Below are 12,896 nucleotides of genomic sequence, written 5' to 3' on the forward strand. Positions count from 1 at the left end.
TAAGCACTTAATGAAACAACAAGCTGGCAACAAGAAAGATGGCGAGAGGGAAGTGAGAAATCTGGAGAACCTCTGAGGCACTCCGAAGGGGTTTACCAACCCTGGGTCTCCCTCTCAGAATACATAACCTCCGTCCATTTATGAATTCAGCTTTTCAATGGCATGAGCGCTCAGGGGCAACGTAAAAAAACAAAACAATTCTGGTCTTTTCAAGCTCTGCCAAGAATGACTTCGAATTACGAGCCTGTGGTGCATTTAAAACAGAAAAAAAAAAAAAAAAGATTCAGGGAACAGAGAGAAAGAAAAGCTTGAGAAATGAGAGAGAGTGAGCTAATGAAAGAGAGCAAGAGTGCATGATGAAGGAATTTAATGTAGAAATAAAAGAAATAAAGAGAGAGAGAGAGCAAAAAAGATGAGAGATGTACATTCTAGCATATTCTATGTCTGGAGTGCAACTATGACACCTTCAAATAAATACTAATGACAAAAAATAACTCAAAAACAATATTATTGGTGTTAAAATACTACTATAGTTTTTGTTAATATTTTAAAATTGATTTTAATTGTATTTAGCTTTTTCTGGTTTCATGTTAATTTTAGTCATTTTTGTGTTTTTGTTGTTTTTATTAGTTGTTGTTTTTTGTCTATATAGTTTTTTTTTATTCATTTATTAATTTAAGCTAAATAAAAATAAATTCTCTCTTGGCAACTAGCTTTTTTGATTTATTACAGATAACATCTATTTTATATTCAAATATCAAAAACTTTTTTTTTATGATTTTAGTAAACTACACTAAACTTTTTGCATATTTAACAATATATTTAGTATAATAATAATAATAATAATAATAATAAAATAACTCTTGGCAAAAAACATCAAAACATCAGGGCTTAAGTCCCAAAAGCCCACCCCAACATGGCCCATGGTGTAACAGCGGTAGAAAGTAAAGAGTGATGTAGACACTGAAGTTTGGGGGCGCAGGTCTCGGGCAGGGCTGGGGAGCGTGTTGGAATGAACAAGCACAGTTTATCTTCACCCTGACAGGATAATTTTCTCTGTAGAGATGCAGGAAGACAACAATTTTGTTTCATTTCCATAAAATAGTCCAGAGCCCTTCTGTTTCTCACCGTTCAGCTCAAAGACTGTGACTTCAGCCAGACGGGACCGCCTGCCATTTATCAGTCCCCCTCCAACAGCCCTGCCTGAGGTCACACCATTAAACTAATACACACACACACACACACACACACACACACACACACACACACACACACACACACACACACACACATTAACAAACATGTCTGGGTGTTAACAGAAAGACAGATAACAAATCTATCACAATTATGAAACTTGTCTGGGTGTTAACAGAAAGACAGATAATTGTTTTACATTCTTTGTGTAAACTGTCAAAGTCTGAGAGGTTGGATCATAGTTGACCTGAACAATATATTCGAGTAAAAGTTGTTTGTTGTTTTAAAATGTAAATAAATGTTGTTTTATATGAGTTGGGGCTTCTCTTATGCTCACCAAGGATTTGTTGCATTTGTTTGATTAAAGATGCAGTAAAAAATGCAATATTGTGAAATATTATTACAATTTAAAATAACTGTTTTCTATTTAAATATATTTTAATATGTAATCAGGGCCCGAGCACCACAGTACAAGGAGTCTCTTGAAATTGCTCTGTATATTTTTCTGCTTCTTCAAAATGAATCACATTTTTGAGGGCTCACAAAACATAATCACCACAAGTAACAAATGGCTTGATAGCGCCACCTATACACATAAAACAAATTGATATCTCCAACCATACACAAACAAACAAATAAACATGTAACACGTACATAAACGTAGCAACAAAAAAAACAAACAAAACAAAAAAACAAAAAAAAAAAAAACCCACAAAAAAAAGTGTCTTGGAGCAAAATCCGAAACCCAACAGGAAGTCAGCTATTTGTAATTTTCTCAGCAAATTTTTGTGTTGTTTTTGCCATTTGAAGGTGTTGTATTTTAACGAACTCCTAGAGATTTATTCAGATCAACACCAAATGTGGTCAGGTTAATCTAAAGCCCTTTGTGATGTTAAATTGTGAAGATTTTGAGATGCTTTCTACACTGCTTGCAGCTTTATTTATTCTTGTGATGCAAAGCTGAATTTTCAGCATCATTACTCCAATCTTCAGTGCCACATGATCCTTCAGAATTCATTCTAATATGCTGATTTGCTAGTCAAGAAACTTTTTTTTTATTATTATCAATGTTAAAAAGTTTTGCTGCTTAATATTTTTGTAAAAATGTGATACTTTCTTGAATAGAAATTTCAAAAGAACAGCTTTATAAATTATAAAGAGAGGGAGAGAGAGTGTGTTACGTAAATAAGCAAACAAATAAAGCTTTCAAAAAAAAAATGATCCAATTCATCCAATACAATATTCCCCACCTCATTTTGTCATTTTGCTTCATTAAATTTGTATCCGTACTTGTAACATCCAAAACTAATGGAAATAGTTCAGTGTTTCTATATCATCCTTATTTTGATGGGAAAATTTAATAAAGCCCTGCATGTAGCTCAAACAATATGGTATGGTAAGGTCATTGGTTCAAAACAGGTATGCAATGTGAGTCACTTTGCATAAAGGCATCTGCCAAATGCATAAAACTTTAATGCAAAAATGCAATGTAAACAGAATGATCACATTATCCCAAAAAGTAATGATTAGGTCCAACAGTTGCAACAGGCCAAGCCCTGGAAAAGGGAATAACTTTCTTTTGACGTATGGATATAGCAACGACAACACAAAAGCGAGACTGCTCAGTATGCTTTCACATGAATGACTGAACCATCTCTCCATTCATTACAGGAAACCATTCACGGTCTGTCTGAATCATTCACCTACGGCAGGAGAGGAGGGCATGAGCAGAATGAGAGAAGTGAGGATGAGTACTTCCTGTTCCAGAGCCGTGAAAGAGTGTGGCTGACACTGTCCACTCAGCACTGAAGAACAAGTCTATCCATTCATTCATCATCATTAGAGAATACACACACACACACACACACACACCGCACACAGCATGTTTATAGAAAACATCTGGACACAATTACCCGCTCAGCAGAGAGGAGAGCAACAGTTTTTGTTGCCGCTGGAGTTCGGGGGAGGGAGAACAAACAGGACCGTTATTTACACATGGGAAAGAAAGAGAAACTCACCCCGAATCCTCCGCACGGCAGTCTCACGAACATAGGTGTCACTGAGCCTGTTGAGAGAAAGACATAAAGATTGTGTGAGATCTGCAACATCACTGATCTAATCGTATTCTGCATGTGAATATCAAGAGATGAGTCATATCTGTTACATGTCAGGCCAGAAATATACTTTAGGCTGGCAGTGTTTTTGCACCACTTTTTAATGGAGGACATGAATCTGAAGCACCATGCTGAAAGAACTATTTTATTGCAGTCTGATAAGGCAACAGTGTGGCAAAATGATGTTAAGACAATATGTATTTTCTTTTTGTTTACTGACTGCACAATCAAAAACATATAGTGCAACCAGTGTCTCTTATTGCTTTAAGAAATTAGAAAAACATGCAGTGCAGCCCATGATTCACGAACAAATGACTCGTATGAGCCAATTCTTTCAAGTGAATCAAAAACACATAGTAATGTAAAAACATATATAACTCGTGTCACCTGATTTATGAACCAATGAGCCGGCTCTTTTTAGTAAATCAAGAACATACAATGTGTAAATGTGCCTTTTGATTCACAAACTAATGACTCTTATGAGTTGGTTCTTTTTAGTGAATCCAAAACATACAGGGAAACAAGTGTAATTCGATTCATAAATAAATGACTCTTATAAACTGGTTCTTTTGAGTGAATTAAAAACATAGTGCATTTGATTCATAAACGAATGAATGGTTCTTTTTAGACTCTTATGTGCTGGCTCTATTAAGTGAATCAAAAACAAATAGTGCAACCCGTGTCATTTGAATCACGAACCAATGATTCTCCTGAGTTGGCTCCTTTAAGTGAATCAAAAACAGTGCGACTAGTGTCATTTGATTCACAAACTAATGACTCTTATGAGCAAGCTTTTTTAGTGAATCAAAAAATACAATGCAACAACCAGTGCCAATTGATGAAACTAATGACTCTCATGAGCTTGTTCTTTTAAATTCATCAAAAACATATAATGAAATCAATGTAGTTTGATTAACTAACAAACGACTCGTATTAGTCGACTATTTTTAGTAAAACAAAAAGTGCAACCATTGAAGTCTGATTCATGAACCAATGACTCTAGTTCTTTTAATCAGTCAATAAGACTCACAAACTCAATTATCGGTTTGAATCATTCTAACAAATTATTTCACTACATGAACTCAATGAATCCATCGATCCCATCAGTTACTGAATTATGATAATGAACGACTCACTTGAAGCAAGAATTAATTTTAATACACAAAAAAATGCTTTAAACCTAATTTTACATTGGGAATTCCTCTGCAGCACAAAAAAAATGATTTAATGTAATTGCACTGCCATGGTACACATGTCCAAATATGAATGCTTGCTCAATGCATTTCAAGCACACATTCTTGTTTGCATGCTTATATGCTGTTGTGCTACAGTGGCCATAACTTAAAATTACTTCACATAAACATAGTGCCATGGTGTGCAAGAAAATGTCATCAGTACACTAAAAAAACCTGAGACACAATGCAATGGCAAAAGATGTCAATAAGACACATTTGTAAATAGACAAACAATTAAAAATCAGCACAGATGGACCACCAACCTTGAATACTCAACAAAATGACCACAATGAGCATCCCTACTATATTAGTGCACAAACACACATGCAATAATCCAACATTTCTCAATGAGGCAAAGCATGTACTGATTAAAATTGCCCTATTTTTCAAACCAATCGTGCTTATGAGGCAACACATTGTTGCAAGATCAAAAAAGTCTGTTGAATAAACCGACCCAATCAGACTGGAAAGGTGGAAACATATCGTCTATGTACCCGACGAGTGTGAAATATCCGTGCGTGTGCATGTGTGTGTGTGTGAGTGGGCATGTCGTTTATGCATGTGTTTGATCGCTGCATGAGGGGGCCGGAGCTGAAGTCATGGAAAACTGCATGTGTGGTTGTTATTGGCAGAGAGGTGACGGCCTTGACGGACAGCTCAGGGGCAAACTCAGATCAAGGCCATGACTGATGAAAGCAGAGAGTGGGCTGACAGAGGGGAACGCCAGGGAGTTTGGGATGGGGAGGGAACAACAACTGGCCAAAAAAAGAAATGAAACTAATTGCAGCGTTTAGGAAACATGCTGTAAGGCGGATCTGGCTGCAGAAGCGTAAATAATGTGGATAATTGCAAAAGTCCAGGCGAAGCTTCATGGGCTAATAACTGAGAAGGCCATCGGAGGCTCCAACTGTCACAGAGAGAGAAATACTGTACAACAATGAGCTCATTTACAAAAGCCCATGGTGTAGTCAGGGGTGTGTGTGTTTACTCTTACTGTCCAGTTTCTGCCTGAGAGGGTTAGTTCCGTAAAGCAGCACATGAGCCTCAGAGTGGACCGTCTGTAGCTCCTCCAGAGTGGCTTTCCTGCCTCGAATACACTGGAAAAAAGAAAGAAAGAGTTAAAACCTCAGTAAGAAAAGAGGCCATATTCAATTTGACATGGATAGAGTGGAGTCTGTGGGTTTCAGTCCGTAGCAACAGATTCATATTAATTATTGTTCACTGAAATAAAAAATAAAAATTTTTTTTGAGCCTCTCATGCCAACCAAGGCTGCATTTATTTGAATAAAAATCCAAGAAAAAAAAAACAGAAATCTTGTGAATTTATTTATTTATTTTTGCAATTTATTAAAAAAATTATACAATTTGCTGAATAGAAGTGTTAATTGAAAAAATAAAAAAATAATAAATAATGCTTTGCTTTAGTGCAAACTTCACGGAGTGCAATTCATGCATGTCCTGTTTCCTGGGAATGGAACTCATGACCCTGCCATTTCCAGAGTCATGTTATACGGTTTAAGCTACAATTTACTCAAAATTCTAATTTTAACATTTAACACATTTAAATAGCTTACAAATGGACAAATATACAAGAAGATATATATGTACAAAAAAGTCTTCCTGAACATCTGATGAATAGTGTATGTAAAAAAATAAATACAAATAAAATATCTAAATAAATAAAAATCCTACCCTGCAGATTTTAGCTCCAACCCTAATTAAGCACACCAGAACCAGCTAATCAAGGTCTTCAGACTCTCTAGAAACTTCCAGACAAGTGTGTTGGAGTTGGTTGGAGCTAAACTCAACAGGGCATTGGCTCTCCGGGAAAATGATTGGACACCCCTGGTCTAGGTCATGTCTAATTTTTTATAACACTTGTTTTTATTAGTTTGTTGACAGGAATGTTTTGGCAAGACACCCTTAATTGATTGCAAAATCGACAGCCATATTAAATGAGCAATATTAAATATACTGCCATCCTGCCCCCTCTGATGTCTTCAGCCATCTAAGCAGAGCTGAAACAGAGCCGCTGTCCACCTCTCACTCCAAACTGGGCCCCACATGCCTGTAGAACAAAGCCGTCGGCCCTCGGAGGTGCCGGAGCTGCTGCATTTGCAATAATGTCATTTTCCCTTTTTTAATAGCTCTGGCCTCTGAGGCACAAACCATCCGAGAGGGAGGCGGACCTGCCCACCTGTGGAAGCGCTCTGGGCCGAGCCGAGGTGACACCTGCAACAGGACGTACTGCCTCTCGGATTTAACAGCAGGGCAGTTAAAGAGGGGCCCGCGGGGGCCCTGTGCTGGCTGGCGGCAGCTTAAAACAACCCTACACTCTTTAAGGGCCCCCCTGCTGTAGATTAGGGGGTATTAGAGTCATGACTGCCTTTAATTGAGGCCCAATACACTTTTTCCATCTTCCAGAACAATAAACATCCCCACCAAGGAGCGAACGTAGGCAAGAGAGCGGGTGCGCCGCCGTGCCATTGTCGTGCTTGTTTACTAGTTTGTTTGGAGGAAAACAGAGACTGCAGCTATGCGACCTACTCTAACAGGCCTGACGCAATGGAGCCAGCGTGGCAGGAGAGATTAGATCCAGCGAGAGCCATTAGGCACCAGCGATCAGAGCTCGAGATGATGAGAGAGCTCAGGAATTGCCCTCAGCAGGTGGAGGCAGAGATAAGCAGGCACAGACTGCTTTTCTACACTGATTTTGGGGGAAAACGGATTTAAGTATTGTAAAATGTGGTAAATGGAGTAAAATAATGTTAATTATAGCTTAAAGCACATATATATTTATGCACACACACGTACAGATACTTTTGTGAGGAGTTTCATGCAGGTTGTAGTCTGTAACTATATAATACAGTTTCATTTAGACTTGTAAATAAACTAAATTGAAGGATTTTTAAACATTTAGTATTACATTAGAAATGTTCAGAATTCTGGGGTCAGTATTTTTATTAATTTTTTTTTTTTTTTTTTTGAAAGAAACTCATACTTTTATTCAGCAATCATGCACTAAATTAATCGAAAGGGATACTAAAGACATTTAGGTTTCCAAAAAATAAAAAAAATCATTTTCCAATAAATGCTGTTCTTTCGAATTTCATCTTCATCAAAGATTCCTAAAAAGTTGTATTGTGGTTTTTTTTTTTCATTTTGCTGAAAAACTATGTGACACTGAAGACTTTTTTTTTTTCAAACTCTTAAGCAGCAAATCAGCATTTCTGAAAGATCATGTGACACTGAAGACTGGAGTAATGATGCAAAAAAAAAAAAAAAAAAAAAAAATTGGCACAAGAATAAATTACATTTTACAATATATTAAAATTGGAAACACTTAATTTAAATTCTTATAATATTTCACATTTTTGATAAAATAAATGCAGTGTGTATAAGAGAATCCAAAACATAAAAAAAAAAAAATCTCACTGACCCTAAACTAACACTATTTTTAGATTGGTCATGTTACCCTTCTGTACAAAAGTCAGATGCTGCTGCTTTCACTGAAGCACAAGATGCTGCCCGGATCATTCTCAGATTATGCTGGAGAACATGAGCAACAGGTTTTGAACAAACCTTTGGTGTTCATGTAGCTTAATTGCTACTGTCATTAGAGCAAAAGTGGGACAAACCAAATACTAAGACATTATGATTTTTTGTCTTCCCAATTTATGATGAAAAACTTGTGAAAATGTGAAAAGATAAGCATTTTCCCTAGTGGTCTCAGACTTCGGATCCCTGATGCAATTCTCTAGCACTTCCTCTCCTCTTGCCTCTTTTTCTCTCCTGGTTACATTTTTCCTCGAACACACTCAAAACAATCTCACACCCCCTTTTCTGCTGAGTAAAACTCTAGTTTATTCATAAAGTTTCATCAACTGGAGTGTGCGGCTGTGTTTGTGATGGCTGAACAGCGCCCTCTACAGATCGTAAAAATATCCTCCATAGTAACCAGCAGGCTGAAGATAGATACCACTTAAATATGTTTGGTGCTGAAAGATCACATGGTGTTACCATGCTGATATGTCATAAACAGAGCGATGTGAGTGAATGGGTCACCTCACACTGGCCGCGCAGCCCCGTCTCCTGCAGCCGTGACCAGATGCTCTGGATGCGTCCGGCGTGTTCGGGGTGGATGTTACTGTTTCCACACATGCACTGGTGTTTCTGCATCAGGCTGTCATACACCAGACCTGTAGGGACACAAATACTTATTTAATGAGGTCTACAAACTCAAATAAATTCATTTAAATACTTCTGAGGTAATATCCAGATGCTTAATTGTTTAGTTGGTGAACAATATTGATCATCTAATGGAGTGACTGACCGGTGGTAAAGCGCGGTTTGACCGGTGGTTCCTGCACCACAATGGGAAAGGTCGCAGAGGCCGGGGACGACTGTGCTCTGGACAGGGGCCGATGGCCTGGGAAGGTCACAGACAGTCCGGCCGCCTCCATAGACGCCTGATAGTTCCTCAGCTGATGGATCCTCTGTTGCTCCAACAGGAGAGCTTGCTGCTCAGAGACAAGAACAGAAGTTTAGCTTGAAATAAATGAACTTTGCAAGTCAATTAAAAAAAAAAAAAAAAAAAACAGATACATATCTTTATAAGGACGTTTCATAAGTGTATTTAGGCACCCTGTAGTTACACAAATAACCAGCAGGTGGTACTCAATACATTGCAAAACACCAGAAAGAGTGTTATATGTAGATAATGCTTCGTATTTTTGAAAATTGAGGAGAAAAACTTCACTTCTTGTGCTCATTAAGGTAAGAGTGCTCTGATCTACACTTCATATCCCATGATGCTTTGTGTTCAGCTACTCAGGAATACATTTAGGCTCTGTAAAACCTGGAAAAATAAGTTTATGAAGGTCTCAAGGAACCAAAGCACATATTGTTGAGGTGGTTATTCAAAAGAGTAATTTTTAATCTGGTTTGGAATATGTAAATTAATTAATTAATATGTATTAAAAAAATATACACTAAAAGTTTGGCGTCATTAAGATTTAATGTTTTTGAAAGAAGTCTCTTATTCTCACTATGGCTGCATTTATTTGATCAAAAATACAGTTAAAATAACAGTAATATTGTTAAATAATATTACAAGTTAAAATACCTGTCTCCCAATGGTATATAATTTATTCCTGTGATGCGAAGCTGAATTTTCAGCATCATTACTCCAGTCTTCAGTGTCACATGATCCTTCAGAAATCATTCTAATATGCTGATTTGCTGCACGAGAAATATTTCTCGCTATATCATGAATTTCTACAAAGATACAAGCATTGTAGCCTTTAAATATTTACTTGGTTATGTCTAAAGTGGACTCGGTTTATCCGTCATCTTTAGAAGTGATGTTAGGCTGCCTTGGAAGCTGGTCTGAAAGCTTTTGGAGGTTCCTTCATTCATAAACACTGCCTGTTAACTGGCAGCTACCTTCAGTTTTGGACACAGTGTTAGTTAGCTGATAAATATTGCAGTTTGACTGCAGGAACATGCAGAGGGTTTCAAAACCCCTGCTGCCCATTAAGGAGAAAAAGAGCTGGACTTAAATGATCTCATCCAGCACAAGTGCCCACCTCCTGTTCATTTTTAAAAAGCAGCGATTAAGCATTGAGGACCTGTGGTTACATTAAACAGTTCTGAATGGTGAGAATTCAAAACACTGATTTTTCAGGGATCGCATGAATAATCTCATACTGGGCATTTCACGTAAATAAAAGACCGCATCTATTAGCTCTGTCTTCAAAGGAATAAATTACATTTTAAAATATATTCAAATAGAAAAAAATATATATTTTAAATTGTAATAATATTTCACACTTTTACTTTTTCTAATGCATTTTTGATCAAATAAATCCATTCTTTCAAAAACATTACAAAATCTTACTGCCCCCAAACTTCTGAATGGTAGTGTATTTCAGAAGTGTAAATTCAAATACATTATTATGAATTAATTTATTAGAAAAGTGCAAAATCCGCTGTTTTGGAAATATTTCTTTGTTTGTGCAATACTGCTGATTAAATGAAATCAATTCCAATGAAAACCAGCATATTAGCAAGTATAACTGCTCTATTTATTTTTGTATTTTTATATAAACCACCATTATTGTTTTTTGGCAGCTTTGAGTAAAATGAATGCATGCCTCCAGCTGGATAAGTGCTAGAAATACGTAATAACTTGTTGGGACAGATCGTTCTTGTGGGTGAATAACCCCTTTTTCACCAACAGGGTATCTGATTCCTTATAGGAGCCTTTTGCTGCCCCCTTCTGGTGCTCAGTGTGGTTGTGGCTTCATTCACAAAACAGCGACAGATGTATTCCTGCAGCTGTTTTCTGCTCTAACACCCTCACCTGTCTGAAGAGCAGCTCTTCCTCAGCTTGCATCTCTCTCTGCTGGAACTCTTCCTCCTGTTCATCCGGCGGTTCCTGTTTGATGGTGACCCCGTGAGGAAGAGCCTCCGTGGAGTCGCCCAGCCCCTGGTGCTCCCTCAGCTCCTCCTCCGTCTCCTCCGGGTGGCTCTCGTGCTGTCGGCCCGCATCGTTCGGCTTAGCCATCATCTGAGAGAGACGGAGAAACACGTCAATATCACCATCAACTCATCTGATGAAACAGATGTCCACCGATACAAAACTAATTCTTTAGAGAATATGACTTAGATCTGTATTCAATAGTACTCCTTAAAAAAAACAAAAATAAAAAAAAAACAATTAGTTAATAAAATTATTAATTATTAAATCATCTAATAACAACAATAAAAAAAATTAAAAAAAAAACAAAATAAAATAGAAACCTGTTATTTTGATTTGTAATGCCTGTTTTTACTGCGTTCATGTTCAAATAAATTCAGTCTTGGTCAGCTTCAAATTGTTACAAAATCATACCCACCGAAACGTATAAAATAAATAATAAATTAAAAATATTTTAAAATATATTATTATATAAAAAACAAACATAGAAAATAATATATTTTATACATTAAATACATAAAAAACAGTATATATAAAATAAAAAGTACATGATCTGGTGATTTTTAAATTATGTTTTGTGCAATACTTTAGATTCAATTAAAAAAAAAAAAAACAGAAAAAACTGAACAAGTTAGTAGCTTGTAGTGTAGCTAAGTATTTCAAAAGTAAATGCTAACCCTTAAAACCAACACAAAATATACTGGCCCCATTTACTTTATTAATACACAATTTTAAAACAATAAATATCTTGTTTTACTTAGAACTACTTACTTAATGGAAGTAAAACAGGTTGGCTAACAAAACAGGATTTCATGAGAAAAGGACTTAAGACATCTGCAAAACACAGATCTTGTGTCAAAAAATACAGAGTCAAAGCTACAGTTGCACTAAATAATATTCTTGGAACAACAGGAACAAAAGAAACTGTCCTCTTGGCTCAAGTTCATGCTGTGATAGCTGTGTCTAACCCTATCACTGTGGCAATGACAGCTCTAGCCCCGCCCACACACACACACACACACACACACACACTTGAGTGTGGTAAAAACACAGCCCCCTGGCAATGTGCCGAGGGAACATAATTGACGTCAGAGCACTCTGCAATTGCCTCATCCCTGTACTTCATTCCAAACAAGCTTTTCTTTTTTTCATATTCTCCTCTTTCTGTTTTTTATCCTCCTGTCCTTAATCAGCTCCATCTCTCCCTTCAGCTTAGTGAACATGCCGGATGTTCATGTCAGGTAAATTACACATTACATTTCTTTGTCAAATAATTCAGTGAAAGCCAAAATGACAAGAATGATCAGAAACTTGATACCAGATACCATTTGAAAGCTGAAAAACTTTCCAAAATGTCAATAACCCTGGACTTTTTGTCATAAAAGTTCGATAATTAGGCCTAAAACATCTTCGGTCGTTCACAAAGTTAGACTTTCTGTCAGCATCCGTAGCTCAGCACACAAACTTTGGCAGGTATGGCTTGGGTCATGAATATTAATTAGGTTATTTGAATTCTGTCATCATTTGCTCACTCACATATCAGTGCATTGCTAAGGCAAGCTCCAAAAGTGATAGAAAAAAACCCATAAAAGTAGTCTTGAGTACTATATTTTGAGTTTTCTGAAGCCAAACTTTAGCTTGAATGAGGATGAGGAAAACACAGAAATGAAGACATTATTCTCCAACAACATTCACTGCCACAGCTCATAAATTTCATTTGCTTTTGTGTATATTCACATGTGGTGAGTCTAAAGGAGTCACACAAGGTTTGTAGTCAATGATCTCAAATATTTCTGGTTCTCATGTCTCATTATGACATGCCAAATTTGAATATATCCATATTTTAAATGTACAAAACAAAACTACAATGGG

The 12,896-nt window shown here is 36.7% G+C and overlaps 1 protein-coding gene across 1 annotated transcript in view; it reads right to left on the reverse strand.

Annotated features, from left to right (window-relative positions):
* LOC109092976 (histone deacetylase 4-like) overlaps nucleotides 1-12,896 on the reverse strand; it is a 193,531-nt gene that overhangs the window by 38,830 nt on the left and 141,805 nt on the right. Inside the window, exons 13-17 of the mRNA XM_042764236.1 lie at nucleotides 10,908-11,114; nucleotides 8,877-9,063; nucleotides 8,609-8,742; nucleotides 5,538-5,640; nucleotides 3,213-3,259 (exon numbers count right to left, since the gene is read on the reverse strand). Coding sequence (XP_042620170.1) covers nucleotides 3,213-3,259; nucleotides 5,538-5,640; nucleotides 8,609-8,742; nucleotides 8,877-9,063; nucleotides 10,908-11,114 — 678 coding nt within the window. The remainder of the gene's footprint in view (nucleotides 1-3,212; nucleotides 3,260-5,537; nucleotides 5,641-8,608; nucleotides 8,743-8,876; nucleotides 9,064-10,907; nucleotides 11,115-12,896) is intronic.

The sequence above is a fragment of the Cyprinus carpio genome, chromosome A9 (assembly GCF_018340385.1).
Source record: "Cyprinus carpio isolate SPL01 chromosome A9, ASM1834038v1, whole genome shotgun sequence".
NCBI lineage: Eukaryota > Metazoa > Chordata > Actinopteri > Cypriniformes > Cyprinidae > Cyprinus > Cyprinus carpio.